This window comes from Thamnophis elegans, chromosome 2 (genome assembly GCF_009769535.1).
Source record: "Thamnophis elegans isolate rThaEle1 chromosome 2, rThaEle1.pri, whole genome shotgun sequence".
Lineage (NCBI taxonomy): Eukaryota > Metazoa > Chordata > Lepidosauria > Squamata > Colubridae > Thamnophis > Thamnophis elegans.
In genome coordinates, this window is record NC_045542.1 from 27,026,476 (window position 1) to 27,044,086 (window position 17,611).

Genomic DNA, 17,611 nt, shown 5'->3' on the forward strand with positions numbered 1-17,611 from the left:
GACTTGCGGTTGGTCACTAGGCAATTCGGGAATAGGAACAAAATCTTGACCGTAAACGACCCGAAAAGGGGTGAACCCCGTGCTGGAGTGAACCGAGTTGTTGTAGGCCACTTCAGCATGTGGTAACAAGTCCACCCAATCGTCTTGTTGATAATTGATGAAGCAACGTAAATATTGCTCAAGAACAGAATTTGTACGTTCACAGCCGCCATTAGTCTGAGGATGGTAGGCGGAGCTAAGGCCCTGGGCGGAGCCGATGCGCTTGAGAAATTCCTTCCAAAATTTAGATGTAAATTGGACCCCCCGATCGGAGATAATACGGTCGGGCACTCCATGCAAATGGTAGATGTGGGAAATGAACAGTTTAGCCAATGCCTTGGCGGAAGGAATTTTGTGACAAGGCACGAAATGAACTTGCTTGGAAAACAAATCAGTGACCACCCATATAACGGTATGCCCCTGGCTTTCGGGAAGCTCAACAATAAAGTCCATAGAAATCTCCTTCCAAGGGGCAACTGGGCGAGCGACGGACTGGAGCAGTCCTTGCGGTTTCCCAGGTGGTTTCTTGGCGGCAGCGCAAATGGGGCAACTAGCCACGTAAAGTTCAATGTCCTTTTTTAAAGAGGGCCACCAGAATTGTCGCTTCACGAGATGTAAAGTTTTTACGAATCCAAAATGACCCGCCAATCTGGAGTCATGAGCGCGGCGAAGGACCACGAGGCGGAGGGACGCGGGGATGTATAATTTAGCACCAATCCACGGTAGATCGTCTCTCATGGTGCACTCGTCACGATGGTTCAGGAACCAGTCGTCGTGAGCAAGAGCTTTTTTAAGGTCAGAAAGTAGATCTTGAGGCACCTCTCTCTGTGCCTGGGTCTGTTGACGTGTGAGTACCGGAGCTGCCAGGAGTGGTTGGACGATAGTCAGTTTAGAGCAATTATATTGAGGTAATCTGGACAAAGCATCCGCCATGAAGTTCTTCCCTCCCGGGATATACTTTAGAGTGAAATTGAAACGGTTGAAATATTGGGCCCATCGCATTTGTTTGGGGGAGAGACGACGAGGCGTCCGCAACGCTTCCAGGTTCTTGTGGTCAGTCCACACCTCAAATGGGTGTTTCGCGCCCTCTAGGAAATGGCGCCACGTAGCCAGGGCCCAACGGACCGCGAAAGCCTCCTTTTCCCAAACCGCCCAACGTCTCTCCGTGTCAGTGAGCTTTCGGGAGGTGTACGCGCAAGGTTGCAGGTTACCTTGGTCGTTGGTTTGCAGCAGAATGGCCCCTACGGCGACATCACTGGCATCAGCCTGGACGACGAAAGGCCGGTCTAGGTCAGGATGCTTAAGTACTGGTTCAGCGGCAAAAAGGCGTTTAAGTTTCTCGAATGCCGCCTGACATTCCATGTTCCAGTCCAAAGGCCTATTAGGTTTAGGTTTTGGATCGCCCTTAGTCTTGAGCAAATTAGTAATAGGAAGAGCAATCTTAGCAAAAGAGGGAATGAATTGACGGTAAAAATTAGCGAAACCCAAAAATTTTTGCAATTGTTTACGAGTTTTGGGTGCGTCCCATTCAGTGACCGCCCTCACTTTCTCAGGGTCCATCTCAATGCCATCTGGTGAGATGCGATAGCCAAGATAGTCAATTTTAGTTTGGTGAAACTCACATTTAGACAATTTGGCATAGAGGTCAGCGGCACGTAGTTTTTTCAAAACAGTGCGCACCAGAGCGACGTGTTGGTCATATGTGCGAGTATAGATAAGGATATCGTCCAAATATACGATAACTCCTTTATACAGGTGATCGTGCAAGATCTCATTAATAAGTTGCATGAAAACAGCAGGAGCCCCCTGTAGGCCAAAAGGCATAACCCGGAACTGGAAACAACCAAGAGGGCAGTTGAAAGCAGTCTTCCATTCGTCTCCTTCTTTTATGCGGACCCTATAGTAAGCTTCCCGGAGGTCCAATTTAGTAAAGATGCGGCCCTTCCCCAGCTGTGCCAATAAGTCTTTCATCAACGGGAGGGGGTAGAGGTTCTGAGTTGATACAGCGTTAAGATTTTTAAAATTACAGCATAGACGAAGAGAGCCATCTTTTTTTTCACGAAAAAGTACAGGGGCAGCCACTTTGGGGCGAGCCGGTTCAATGAAACCACGTTTCAAATTTTTGTCAATGAAAGAATGCATTTCCTCCATTTCCCTGGGAGACATGGAGTAGATCTGGGGTTTAGGGAGCTTAACCCCGGGTAAAATGTCTATGGAGCAGTCAGTAGGCCTGTGGGGGGGTAGATTGTCTGAAGATTTTTCGCTGAAGACTTCCTTAAGATCCCAATACTCTTTCGGAATTTTCTCCTCTCCTGCAATTCTCTCCTGCCCTCTAGCGGCCACTTCAGGAATGTCAGTTACAGGTTGTTCAGGAGAGTCCTCCCCCACTGGAGGCACCCTGGAGCGGACGCGTAAGCGGCCTGTGCGCCAATTTATGTGAGGGTTCCACTTCCGGAGCCAGGGGATGCCCAAAATGAGTGGCCTGTCCATGCCAGGCGCGACCACAAAGGAAATTAGTTCAGTATGGGTACCCATTTTCATTTCCAAAGGCTCAGTAAAAAAATGGGCGCCCCCCCCCCCTGCAATAGAGCCATCTATTTGGCAAAACACAATTGGGGTTTTCAAAGTGCGCAATTTGAGGCCCAATTTTTCCACCATGGCCGGATTGATCATGGATCGGGAACAGCCGGAGTCGAGCAAGGCCAGAAGGGTGGCAGGTGGTCCCTGGGGGGGTACTTTTAACTCAATGGGGATTAGCAGGGGCCCTTTGTTTGAACTCACCCAGTGAGGCGATGTGTCATCATCGGAATCTTCAGAAGAAGAGGAGTTGGCGTCTGCGTCTCCCTCTAATGGCTGGGCGAAAGGAGGGGGTTTGTTGTCCACAGCAAAGGCAGTTTCTTTTTTCTTCTTCTCTGAGACTCTGCCAGACTTTTCCTCACGTTTGGGAGGGGGTTGAGCAGAGATGGGCAATTTAGCACGACATTCGGGGGTGGTGTGCCCCAATTTACCGCAACGGAAGCAGGTTAACGGTCTGGAGAGCCCTGAAGGGGGCCCCCTCCCTTCCCCCCGTCGTTTGAAGAGGGATTTCCTGGCAGGAGGGGGAGAAGACTTCGCAGCTTTCTCCTTTCGCTTCTTTCTTTCTTCTTTGGCATAACGGAGCCTGGTGAGGTCGAGCTCAGCGTCTGCAGCATGTTCAAACCAAGTGACCAAACGCCTGGGCAGGTTACGATTGACACATTGCTGGTAAATGTCTTCATCTAACCCCGAAGCAAATTTGTCCAGGAGTGCGTCCTCCCCCCAGCCTCTCATGTATTGCGACAGACATTGAAATTCCTGGATGTATTGGGCAACAGGTCTATCGTCTTGCTCAAGGGTTATAAATTTCAATTTGCTTCGTTTCTCTGTCAAAGGGTCATCAAAGCGTTGGCGGAAAGCCTCCATAAAGCGGTTGAAATCTCCCAAGAGGGGAGAACCAGACATATGCAAAGCCGTGGACCACGTGGCAGCTTCAGCATCTAAAGATAAGAGAACCATCCGGACTCTCATGCCATCAGTTTCAAAATCACGGCCATAAATCTCCATATAATTAAAGACCTGCATAATGAAAGAGGCCAGGGTAGCAGAATCACCGTTGAAACGCACAGGCAGGGGAGGGATTTTTGCCATTCGGTGCCGTCGGGGAGGAGGGGCCCCGGGTCCAGCAAAGCCTCTAGCCACAGGGGGTGTAGCAGGCCTAGGGGGAGGGGGTGAAGGCGCGCGTGGAGTTTGTTGACGCCAGCTTCTCCAGTCTCTTTCATCTTCCCCCCTTCTTTCCCCAAAATACCTTTGACCCCAATAATCAGGTAATTCACTCCTCTGGGGTTTTCTCACAGCTCCAGTCTCCAGCGCTGGTTGTCGGGGTTGCCTTTGAGTGATCCCTGCATTCCAGCTCGCCTCTTCTTCTCTTTGCCCGACCGAAGTAGACCATCGAGGGGGAGGAAGGTCCGGCTGGCTGGAAATTTGCAGTTGAAATAAATCTTCATGAAGTGATAGGTCGGGGCCCTCTGGCTCGTGAAGCGAAAGTTCGGGAGGTCCGGCTTCGCTGGAATCCACGCCGCTAACGGCCCCTTCCATATCTCTGATCGGTGAAGACATATCTCCCTTCACGGTAGACGTAAATCTCCTGGAAAGGGTTTAAAGTAGACTTTGCTTCTTGTCAGCGTTACTCCATTCCATAATTAGGAAAGAAAACTAAGAGACTCCATGAGTTGGAAATTCAAAGTACTTTTACTAATTATAAATGGTAAGCAAGCAGTTGCAAAGCAAAGTCTACTTAATAAGGCGCGAAAGCGATTGATATATAGAATAGCCCATTCCCCACCCCTTAGGATCATAGCTCCAGGCCAATCATAAGTCCTTCAAGTGTCAGGTGTGAGATAACTTCAAAAAGACAGGCCAAAGATGGAATGTCGAGGCCGTTGATGCAGGCGGGAACACTCACGCATGCGCAATCCCAATATCTGGTACATCCTAGAACATTCCTCCAGCACATCAATTATCCCCTCCCAAATACCAGCCCCCCCCTTCCCGTTTCATGGCAGCTGAAGCAACAGCAAGGCAGAAGCTGACACTCCTGCACTTTAGATTATATTGCCATTTTGTTTGTTTCTGCTAAGTATCTTTCATTTGTGATGTGCCACTCTAATCTTTCAGTTCCCTTTTAGATTCCTTATTCCGGCAACATGTTATCTAATGTCTTAGCTGCATTCAGTCAGCTGTCTGACTGATATCTAAATGTTCAGTCCTGGATGGCACCCTATGAGTTCTAAGTAACTAGGTGGAGAGTCTCTACCTGCCTAAGCATCACATGTAATGTACTTTTACTGTACTGGTGTAAGGATGCAAAGTGTATGGGATTACACCACACATGAATACAGGTGGGACTTCCCATTTCCTTCTTTTTGTGGCGAGTTTTACAACTTTTTAAAAAATATTTAGAATGGTATCTATTTTAGGGGTTACACTATAATTAACTACATCAGAGTGGTGCAGTGGCCTAGAGATGGAGCTCTTGCCTCGCAATCAGGAAGCTGTGCGTTCAATCTTAGGTAGAGACAGATATTTTTCTCTCTGGAGGCAATGAGAATATATCTGCTGAACAAAGCTCCGCACTGGTGACAGGAAGGGCATCCAGCCATTAAATGCTCAGCTAGCTCTATTCAGTTGCCCAGACTCCACCCCGCAAGGGATCATGGAATTGTTAAATGATAATGATGATGACGACGACTATAATTAACTACATCAAATTGTGGGAAACAATGTCAGGTTTAAAGGTTTAATGCTGATTAGAGAGCAATCCAAGACCACCAAAAGTTAGTTTGGGCAGCAGTTTGGTTGTCAGTAATTCACTTCTGTAGTTTAGGCCAAAACCCCTGCCCTACATTAATGATCACACATACCCAATGGTGTATCTGAAAAATGTTTAGGATCATGCTCGTTCACGAGCTGAACATGAGTAAGTGTGTTAGGCCTGGAAGGTAAAAATGGCTAATGAAGCTGCAAAAAGGAAATCATAGCGCCAAGTCATGGCAAGGAACTTTCCCACTTTATTCCATACTAAGCAATCCTTTAGAACCTCTGAAGATTGGAAAACACTTTTGGCTCAGACACTTAAGAAGAAATGTATCTTAGTTGGGAAAAGGGCAAATTCAGATGATCCATCATATGGGAGACAGTTACAATACACATAACTCTAATGGGCAAGGGGAGACATAACAATACTTTCCAACATACCTGAAAGGCTAGCATGCAAACACATCCTTTGCTACCAGGAAAGGATTATATAAAATTCAGCTGCAAGAGGCAATTTTTATTTGAGCATGAAGTGTGCTGCTCTAAGAGCAGTTCCATAATGGAACTGATTGACTGGAAGTTCAGGCTTCTCCATTAGGATAGGTGTTCAAGCAGAGGGTGAGCTGCCACCAATTGTATATTTTAGTTTCTGAATCAGAATAATGGCCTGCAAATGCTTGTGTGTTTGGGTGACTCTAGGGTGATCCTACTATTTCAGAGACAATAGGTCCTGTCCATCTGCAAATCTTTCAAAGATTAAGCATTAAAAGTTCTCAGCCATATTCTGAATGCCTCCATAAGATCCTAAAGAACTTATACACGACAATAGTATGGCAAATAGGAGACTATATGGCTCACTCCCCCATTGTGTTCTATTATCAACACACACTTACCGTAAGTTTCATGCTCCTCCAATATACTTTCCTTTATCCGAGCTCGTTTCCTGTGTTTGGTTCTGTGTTGTCTGTGGCCTTGTTTAACCAAAGGCATCCGCACCCCAACATATAATGTCCTGTGCCCTGGAACAAAAGCAAATTGTCAGGTATTTATGGCTTTGACATTGTTGAAATTACATCAGAAATACAGAAAAGGTCATCTTCCTTGTTAAAGCCACACTTCACCATTATGTTGAATGTAGACCTTGGAACATGAGTTTACTTTTACTTACGTTTACGTTTACGTTTACTTTTACTTTTTTTACTTCTACTTCTACTTCTTTTACTTCTACTTCTACTTCTACCTTATTGTCATTGCACATCATACAACGAAATTAAATGCTGTCTTCAGTGTACATTATAACTATAAAAATAAAAACACAAACACACATCCTTCACATGCTATATAATTGAAATTGAAAACCTGATATCAGTCCAATATATACAGGTAGTCCTTGACATACAACCACAATTGAATCCAAAATTTCTGTTGCTAAGCAAGACACATTAAATGAGTTTTGCCCCATTTTATGACTTTTCTTGACATAGTTAGCAATAGCAATAGCAGTTAGACTTATATATCGCTTCACAGTGCTTTTACAGCCCTCTCTAAGCGGTTTACAGAGTCAGCATATTGCCCCCAACAGTCTGGGTCCTCATTTTACCCACCTCGGAAGGATGGAAGGCTGAGTCAACCCTGAGTTGGTGAGATTTGAACAGCCGAACTGCAGAACTGCAGTCAGCTGAAGTAGCCTGCAGTGCTGCATTTAACCACTGCGCCATCTTGGCTCTTGTTAAGTGAAACACTGCAGTTCTTAAGTTAGTAGCATGGCTACTAAGTGAATCTGGCTTCCCTATTGAGTTGGCTTGTCAGAAGGTCGCAAAAAGGATCACATGTCCCCAGGACACAGCAACCGTCCTAAATATGAATCAGTTGCCAAGCATCTGAATTTTGATCACATGGCTGTGGGGATGTCGTAATGGTCATAGCTGTGAAAAATGGTCATAAATCACTTCTTTCAATGCCATTGTAACTTTGAAGGGGCACTAAATGCACTGCTGTAACTCGAGGATTACTTATATACATAAATTGTATATAGGTATTCCTCATTTAGCGACCACAATTGGGATTGGTAACTGAGCTGTTAAGCGAAGCGCTCGTTAAGTGAAGCAAGTGTGCTTATGATCTTGCTTCTTTTGATCTTGCTTTCCTTTGTTCTATGGATAAGGACTCCTTGAGAGCTGTCCAGAGATGGTTAGAAGATGGGAAGCTATACAACTGCTTTAAATAAATAAATAAAATAAGGATTTGTTGTAAAAAAATATCATAACTGCAAATGGTCACTAAACAAGGCATTCATCAAACAAGGACTATCTATACTTCAAGCTGTCATTACACTCTAAGCAAACTACGGCAGCTTTTGTACATACTACTGTAATTCATAAGATTTGTTACAGCTATTAATAATTTCTGGTCCTTCTTATGTAATACAGCTAATGAAATACCTACCCATGATTTCCTGAAAGCTAATATATCATCTAAATATGAGGTACAGGATGCTTCCATCCAGAATGAACTGAAGAACCAAACCATTAACAGAATGTGATTAAAACTTCTAATATTGGGGGGGGGGGGGGAGATGCATCCTGCAGTCAGAAGCAGCCTTGACTCAAAATGAACAACAATGAAGTTTGCTAATTACATTAAGAGAACAAGTATGCATTTATTTATTTATTTATTATTTTTATTTATTTATTTGCTTTCCTTCTTTAAGAGAAATCCCAATGTAATTTATACTTTAAAATTACAATCAAAAAGAATTTTAAAAGGATAAAACAAGTGACAAAAATATATCACTTGTAAAATTAGTGCTAAAGCAATTAAAACCCACAGTAACATTATCCTGTTCCTAAAAGCTTGGTAAATAAAAATGACTTTGCCAGAGGAAGAAAAGGCAATAAAAATGGTGAAGACTGAAAACACCAGTCCTTAGCCAGTTGTTACATCTCAGCATGAGAGAGAGAGAGTGCACCCAGAGTACAGGCTTTCCATAGATGTCCTTAGAGAAAGAGTAGGAACATATAAAAAGAAGTGTAAAAAGAAGATACTGCATTCCCAAATGATGAAGGGCTATATAGATTAAAACCAGAACCTATAATTGGTACTGGAATTGATCTGCAAGCCAATAAAAAGAATAAAGAACTTCTGTGATGAACCTGTTTCACAGTTCAAATCTTGCTGCAATATTTTGTAGTACAATTGATATTTCTGAATCATCGTCAAGTGCAGCCACAAGTATATAGTTCATTACAGTAATCTAAACAAGAAATTTTGAAGGGATGGATTTTTGTAATGCAGCTATCTCTATGCCAGTAAAGCCAGAGGTAATGGAAGGTATTTCATTTTTTTTTTAAAAAAAACTACCACCACTTGGGTCCCTCATGACAAAGACGGGTTAGAAGTACTCTAAGCTACTAATTTGACTTCTATGGAAATGGCTTAGAACGATAGAAACTACATAGACTAATATGATCAGGTATTAATTCATGCAGAGCTATGAATTAATGCTGAAACTGTAACTGATTTTGCCATATTTGATCTGTTTTGTCTTCAAAGCATCTTGCCAATAAATCACACAGAAAGCTACCAAAGATTCTGTATGATCTAAATGGACATGATAGCACTACAATTACCTGGAAAGACTTCCAATAATTGGCAGTGAGAGGATAAATGGTGGAAGAGAATATTTCTGGCCTCCATCACAACTTCAAAGTAAGCCCAGTGATTGGCTCCTGTTAGTGTTCAATTGAATTTCCTATGATTTTTTGTCTGTCTGCCTTCTGATTTGTCTCTCATCTGCTAAATCTTTAAATGATGAATGATTTATATTATTGTGTGAGGTACAAACTAAGTCAGTACAGCAAGCTTGTTAGTTTCTGAATTTGAAATAGCAGCCGAAGCCTTACAATCAAAATTAGCACAAAAAGAGGGAAATCCAGCATTACCATGTGAGCAGTACATTAATAATTACTATGAATTATAGTTCCCATATAGCACATCAATGTTTAGATGACTATGAGATGAACTGCTCATGTGATTGCTGCATCTTTCAGACTTGCCTTTCTACATATTTTGTTCATACCATTTGACATTCTCCATTGACAGAAAAATCGTAAGCATTCCCTCTCTGTCTCTTAAGAGTCTCTGCTCAGGCATGAGTTTAGCCAGGATGTTTATGCTACCAAGAGTTTCACATTTGCTCCTGGTGAGAATTCTCTGATGTTAATGGTGTAAACATGTTGCAGGCTCAGGGGGAATCATACTAATATAGGAAATGAGAGAATAGGAGTCTCTTTTGTGATTGCCTGCGCACCACACAAGGAGAAAGAAAATTTCTCGTAAAAAGGCCTATACACTCAGGAGAATTGGTCTGGAAGAAAAGACAATGAAAGCAGTGATGGGTTGCTATTTGTTTTACTATTGGTTTGCTTGTGCTTACGCAACACTTCTGTGCGAATGGGTGGAGCCTCCCGCCGCTGCCCCTACCGGTTCACCAAATCCGGGCTCGCCAACCCAGCTCTGAATGAAAGTTATGATTGGTGCATATTGATTTTTTAAAAAATCACTTATCTGCATAGATTAATATCACAATTCATAAACAGGAAAGGGGATCACAATTTTTTGAACAACCCCTTTTTAGAGATCTATTTTCACCTGCATTATAAGTCACCAAGTTAAACACAGTTGTTTTAACTGTTTAACACATAATAACCTCTTGGATATTTTGACAATTCTCTTGCTTTTGCAGTTTGAGGTAGCTAGCAAAAAAGGGGGGGAAGGCTCTGTTAGCATGTATGAATTATCTTTTTCAACTACTGTTATTTTTCATATATATATATATATATATATATATATATATATATATATATATATATATATATATATAAGATTTTTTACAACCCCTGGTAAGCCCCAATTATGGGAAGAAGCTAACTGCTTCCATCATCTGTCCTTCGGCTCGTCACAAGGTTCAAATCCCAGTAAGGGTATGGCTAGCTGATGAGAGCTAAATAGCTTGAAATAGATCTATACTAGTCTCCCTTTATTTATTTATCAGCACAAATTAAAAAAACATACATACATACATATATATATATATATATATATATATATATATATATATATATATATATATATCATCTTTTTATAGCAATACCACTTAGATTTATATACTGCTTTACAGTGCTTTACAACCCTCTCTAAGTGGTATAGTGATTGTAATGTGGTTTTAATTAATTCTTTACCACTCAGAGTCACTTGCTTGCAATGGGCCACCGTATAAATGAAATAAGTCAGTAAATCAGTACCAAGAAAGGTCATAAAATGGGGCAGAACTCACTTAACAACTGTCTTGCTTAGCAAAAAATTTGGGTTCAGTCAAGGACTACCTATAGTGGAGCTTCCTTTTATGTATCCTGGAACAAGATGGCTCCAAGCCAATATATAGATTGCTAATTTTTGCTGTCTTTTGTTCTACCAAGATGGTAATTTGTTCAGATACAATTCCATACTTCATCTATCCGGTTTCCAGAATTTAACTTTCTAGCAAATACAAAAAAGCAAAGTATATGCAAATCTACTACAAAGCAATACTCTTTTGACTTCGTAAAACCTATGTCACAGAATTCATGCTGTACATTTTTAGGGATGAACTAAGTTCATGGATATGAGCTCTCTTTCTTCCACTATTATTCCACTGCCTGAACCCTAGCAATGAAAACACATGCCTGAATTCACAAGAGAGGAAAGGTTTTGTGACATTTTGTGGCTCCACTCTTTATTACTAATTTAAACACATTGTGCCAGGCAGGATGCGGAACAAGTATAAAGAGAATAAAGTATAAGCTGCAGAAATAATTATTTATTCCCCCTTTGTACTGACTCTCAAGAGTGACGCTTCTTTTGGCATAAAAGGAATTATTTATTGGAATTGACAACCTGCTTGCTTTTGGGGATGTGATAAAGACTTGAAGCAGGCAATATACATGTCATTTCTAAATCCATTAAAAAAAAACGGTAAATTAAAACACTGACAAGCATGTTCTTAAGCAAGGTACATAAGCATAAGTTCACTATTCTACCACTCTGAAACTCATAGCAAGAATGTTTTATTAAATAGGGGTGTTTTTCCCCAATCAGAATCAACCCCCAGTGGAGTGAATATAACCAGCCTTCTGATCAAATCACTACTGGTATGCAAGAATCTCATCTGCAGAATTCAAAAGTTATAGCTACAGACTGAAGAAACGACGTTTGTGTTAGAGAACATCTTTAAAATGAATGTATCTTTATCCCCCCCCCTTCTTTGTATGCTTTTAGTGGCATTCAGTCCACTTCATGGACCTTCATAAATATGTATAGAGTCAGAAGATTCTCTTCTGATGTATAGATTCAGTTACCTATTTGATTCAATAGTACAGAGGTCGGCAACCTTAAACATGCAAAGAGCCACAAAGGTCTTAACCGGAAGCCCCTCGTTCAATTCTGGAGCCGGCCGGAAGTCCGGTTCACCCAACATAAGAGTCTCCTCCTAGTGCGGCATCCTTTTTCGTCTACCTGTCCTAACTGAAAGCCCTATCAATTGTGGAGCCGACTGGAGATAGGGAGCCACAGCAGAGGGATGAAAGAGCCACATGCGGCTCCAGAGCCGTGGGTTGCTGACCCCTGCAACAATCTGACTCAGTTTAAGTCTGATTTGTTTCAGTGACTCTTCTACTGCATGCTTTCCATCCATTTTTCCTAAATCAGTAGAAAACATACTTCTGCTGCTGTATGCTATTAATAGAATAGTAACTGCTATATACTTAAAATGCAGTTTTCCCCAAATATCATTTTGAATAAACTGCATATTAACCCCAGTACAGGATCATACTAGAAATTGCTGATATTACCAGTTGTAGCTTCTGAATAACCTTCAATAGCAAACGATATAAAGCAAAGAACAGTATTCTATACCTGAGGTAAACAAGTGACCATGAGAAGAGCCCTCCCGTTCCACATACAGATGCAATTAAGAATCTGTACAAAGGCCTTGGTGGCTACAGATGCAATTTGCTCTTTAAGAGGGTCCTGGAAGTCTCCCAAACTGTTGCATCTGGGAGAGTGGAACCCCATTATGAACTAGAGATGAAAAACCCTTGATCTGAATTGTCTAGTACAGCGATCACCAACTGGTGGTCTGCGAGGAAATTTTGGTGGTCCGCAGAAAATTTTATTTTTTATATTGCACTAAATCAGGGGTCCTCAAACTACAGTCCCGGATAAGTGCAATGAACTCTTGTGTTGCTGCAGAGTCTCCCCCTTCGGGGTCTTTTTGTGCGGGTCAGAGGGGGGCAGAAATTCCAACTTGGGGTCTGCAACAGAAAAATGGAGGAAAAAATAAAAACACTAGAAAATAATTGTCTTACCTTCCAACTCCTCTGGTTCATAATGAATGTTAATAGCGTTGCTGGTGCTTCCCAAATCAACAATCACCTCATCCTCAGGCCTCTGTTGGAAAGATACACAAGGAATATCGCATAAATGTATCACTATGGATTCCCCTTTAAACACAGAGAGAAAGGGTGAGAGAGGAAGAGAGGAGGGGGGGAGGGAGAGGGAGGGAGGGAGGGAGGGAGGGAGGGAGAGGGAGAGAGACTGCTTGAGCTTTGTCTGCTGGTGAATACTCCTTTGTGGTATTGTACCTCCCAATATAATGGACTCGGTCTCTCTGGCATGGATAGACTTCAGAATCTTGTACAACAGACACACTGACAGCATATCATGACAATTCTTTATGATAACATGAATTGTGCAAGACACAGCCTTACTTCTTTTACACATTTTTCTTTGTTTTATATTGTTGAAAGTTCAGTTAGTAGCATAGGAGAATCAGTTTCATTTTCAGAATGGAGTAGAAGCAACATTTTATTACCAGGGTGGATAAAAATCAATGATTTTTTTATTATTTTTAAAAAAACAGATTTTTTTTAGTTTAAATCGGATTTTTTTAATTTAAATCAGATTTTAAATTTATTTTAATAAATTGCTTTTGGAGTAAAAATCTATCCAAAGATTGTTTTCTATTTAAGATACATTAATAATTCAGTTTATTCAGCATGAAATGGAGCTTAGTTTATGTAGCATGAGGCTGTATATTCTGCAATTTTGGGACTGTCAGTGAGTCAACAGCAGGTCAGAGGAGAAGCCGCTGTGGAAAAGAGATGACAGTTGCTCTTTAAAAATTATGATTGAATTCGAGTTGATTTAAATCAAGCCGTGTTTAATACTATGTTTCACCGAAAATAAGACAGGGTCTTATTTTCTTTTGCTCCATGAAATATGGCCTTGGGCTTATTATAGGGGAGGGCTTATTATTTTCTGGGGCAGGTGAGAAGCAAGGCGCGCCTTTTACCTTTCCAGCTCCCTCGTGTTCCTCGCCATTGTGCTCAGGGAAGCATCTGGTAAAAAAAACCTTCTCGCAAGTTCAATCAAACATCATGAAGTCCTGAGAATGGTTTTTTTTTTTAACCAGGGGCTTCCCTGGACACAATGGTGAGGAACACGATGGAGCTGGAAAGGTAAGAAGCGTGCCTCGTGGCCCAACGCTGCCCACCTCGCCCCAATGGTAAAGGCAGCCTGCCTGATTCCCTTCCCCGTTGTCCCTTTAATGAGGGGTGACAGGTGGGGGGGAGAAGTGAGGCGTGTCTCTTACCTTTCCAGCTCCATTGCGTTCCTTGCCTGGGCGAAAGGGTGAGGAACACGATGGAGCTGGAAAGGTAAGAGGCACATCTCGCTTCTCCACCCCCATCTGCCACCCCTCACTAAAGGGACGGCATGGAAGGGAACCAGGCAGGCTGCCTTTACCATTGGGGTGGGCGGTGTTTTTTTGCGTAAGAAGGAACAGGTGGGAGGGGGTGATCGCATTGCTGGCCTTCTGCTGTTTTTGCCGCAGGCTCTTTTTGAGTGGAAGGGGAGGGCGGGGTGGTGGAAGCACTTTGCTCGAATAGCATTCTTCAAAATAAAAAAGGTCTTCTGCAGTCACAACATAAGCCTAAGATTGAAAATCAGGCTTCTTGGATGTTATATCTTTTCTATCCTGCTCTTCGGAGTAGAAAGTTGGTCTCTGACAGAAAGCCACTTGAAGAAACTAGAAGCATTTGAAATGTGGATTTACAGACGGCTGCTATGTATAAGCTGGGTTGACAAAATCAGAAATGAGGTGGTGATAAGCCACCTGGGAAAGCCAAGGGAGCTCATCAAAACCATAAAACAGTGAAAGGTAGAATATTTCAGACATGTGATGCGACACACGGGAAAATACGGCATCCTTCACTTAATCCTCCAGGGAAGATTGAAGGCAAACGAGATCCAGGCAGAAGAACAATACCATGGCTTCAAAATCTAAGGGACTAGTTTAGACAAAACTCAGCACCACTTTTTTGTGTGTTGTTGATAAAAATAGGATCCCCAACATCCGATGATGACAGATATGGCACAAGAAGGAGAAGAAGGAGAAAGAAGGGCTCTGACATGGCATCGGAGGTGCAGTCTTAAATTACCACAGAACTCTGGGAACTGAGGAAAGTGAACTGAATGAAAACATGTAAAGATTAGCATCTAAGATGGATATAGACAGTCCTGGCAATTGATTAGCTGTTTGTTTTAGAAAAAAAATGCATTGGCAACTGGTAATTCTACTGTGCAATGTTAAACTGCTGAAACTTTATTTTGTTTCTGTGATTGCAGAAAATATTTTAAACATAGCATGGTATGAACTGGAAGATGGTGCTGAAGACAAAGAGCTGGCTGGATTGTGGGAGAAAGTTTACAGTATATTTTGTAGGGCTTGAACATGACAGAAGAGAACAAGTTTTACCAGCCAGAAAGAAAGCCAACTGTTGGCTTGATTGACAGAGAAACTGTTAGCCAATATCTTTAAGCAATCCCATATACCTGATTAAAAGTATTTAAAAACATAAAAGAGTACCCATAACAAAGTAAGAAATATATTTGTTTGTCTTCACCTTTATTATTTTTATAAATAACACAAGGCGGTGAACATTCCCAATACACTTTCCCTCCTCCTATTTTCCTCAACACAACCACCCTATGAGATGACTTGGGCTGAAAGTGAGTGGCTGGCCCAGCTGGTTTTCATACCTACAGTAAACTGGGACTAGAATTCAAAGACTTCTGGTTTCTAGTCTGATGCTTTAACCATTAGACCAGTGATGGCTAACCTTTTTCTCCTCGCGTGCCGACAGTACACACACACACACCGCCCCGTTTTAGGCCTAGCAGGCCTCCCTGAAGCCTCCTAAAACCAAACCCCTCACCTCTCATACATGCATGCGCCCCCACCCATGCACATGCATGCACCCCCACCCCCTGCGCATGCACACACATCTCCCTCATGCACAGCAGAGACTTAAATATCAGCTGGCCGGCAGGAGGCGCCCGCGCATGCGCGGTGGAGCTAAGCTGGGTGATGGCTCGCCTGCCCGCAGAGGGGGCTCCATGTGCCACCTGTGGCACACGTGTCATAGGTTCATCATCACAGCACTAGACCAAACTGGCTCAAATCTTGCAGTTTGCATCTATATTTTTCAAAGATATATATTTAGAGAAACTTTTAGGTCCCTATTTAGTAAAAGGAAAAAATACCTCAGAATATGACTTAGGTAGTCTTTTCTGCTTATCTGTAAAAGCAGCCAAGAAAATGTGGGAGAGCTGTAGGTAACCTTACATAACCTTGCTGAGGAATGCACTTAGATGGTGGCCTCTTAGAGGGAAAAGTCTAAAGTGATATTTGCACTGTTTTCTATCAGATCCTGAGAACCTGTAAGTCACTTGTTTGAATGTTGTTTCTGCTATTTCATCAAGACACAACTCACTAAAATACCATAGAGGCTGAGATTCTGAAAAACATGCAGGAATTCTCATTGTCAAACTTAAAAAAAGAAATCCATGAGACTTAGCTTAGCAATGAGGAATCTTTTTTTCCTGGCAAATAAATGGGAAATGACAACACATAAATGATCCTCTTGGTTTAAAGTACTAACCCATTGCTGCTTATGCCTCGTATTTATTAAAATTTTAATAGTCCTTCAAAGGGAAAGAAAAACCACTCAATAAAAGCGGCCTTTTCTTTTTATTTCTTTCCTCAACCTAGAAACATAAATTATGCATGTCCATCTCATATAGCTCTGCTGAAAGCAGATATTCCCCAAAGAAAACCAAAACATTTTCTCATCAATGGGCCATTACAAGATGAAGCCAAATTCCAATATAAAAACAAAATGCAATTCTGTCTCTAACCAGATTATTCCATAAATAGAACTCCAGTTGGGTTCTTAAATTTACCTCATATCAGCAATTGAATGGTCATCAGTCAAGTTTAAATGCATAGGGTTTTTTTAAAGTTCCTCTACAATTACTTGTAGTTCCTCCATCAATATTGGAGATGATCTGTGCATAACGGAAAACCAGGATTTGGGATTTAATTAATCTGATTGGGTTTAAATGATCCTGCAAACCATCTTTTAAGCAACAAGTGCTACCTTATGTTTAGGCCAGATATGGTATTCAGCCAGTTCTGACCAGTTCTGGAGTACCAGTAGCGGAAAGTTTGATTAATTTGGAGAACAGGCAAATACCACCGCTGACTGGACTCACCTCCAATCTATTCGCTGCCTCTCGGGTCCCAGCTGATTAAAAAAAATTAAATTTAAGTTAAAAAAAATTTGAATCCCACCACTGGTTTAGGCCAAAAAGCACCATGATTTGTTTTAACCACAACTTCAAATATCCTGTCTGAATCTGAAATCCTGTCGTATTCCAGATGTGTTTTTGTTGCATGCATCCTCCCAACTCAACAAAAAACAACGTAAAGGCTTAACTCAAAAAGGATAACAAAATGGAAGGAAACCTTTAAAAGTAAATGAACCTACAGCATCCATTAATTTCTTTTGACAATCATCCTTCTTAGAGGCCAGCATAGCTATGAGGTTGCACTTCTGTTTTGCCCTTATTTCAATTACACCCATAGTTCATAACTCTAACATTTTCCATTTTCCCAATCATCCAATTAATCAATGCCTATTTACCCATAGACATTAAGTCAGTTTCTAAAACAAGTTAGTTTGGAAATGTTTTTAATGTCACTGGCAACTTACAATTTTTAAATTGTTACTCTTTCTGCTTATCTCATATTAATGAAAGTTGTATTTTATTTTATAATTTTCATTTGTAAGTAGTACTTTGA

The 17,611-nt window shown here is 41.7% G+C and overlaps 1 protein-coding gene across 1 annotated transcript in view; it reads right to left on the minus strand.

Moving 5' to 3' along the window:
* SLC4A8 (solute carrier family 4 member 8) overlaps positions 1-12,852 on the minus strand; it is a 78,126-nt gene extending 65,274 nt beyond the window's left edge. Inside the window, exons 1-2 of the mRNA XM_032211475.1 lie at positions 12,774-12,852; positions 6,264-6,389 (exon numbers count right to left, since the gene is read on the minus strand). Of these exons, the coding sequence (XP_032067366.1) occupies positions 6,264-6,360 (97 nt within the window). The 5' untranslated portion in view covers positions 6,361-6,389; positions 12,774-12,852. The remainder of the gene's footprint in view (positions 1-6,263; positions 6,390-12,773) is intronic.
* Positions 12,853-17,611: the final 4,759 nt, after the last annotated feature.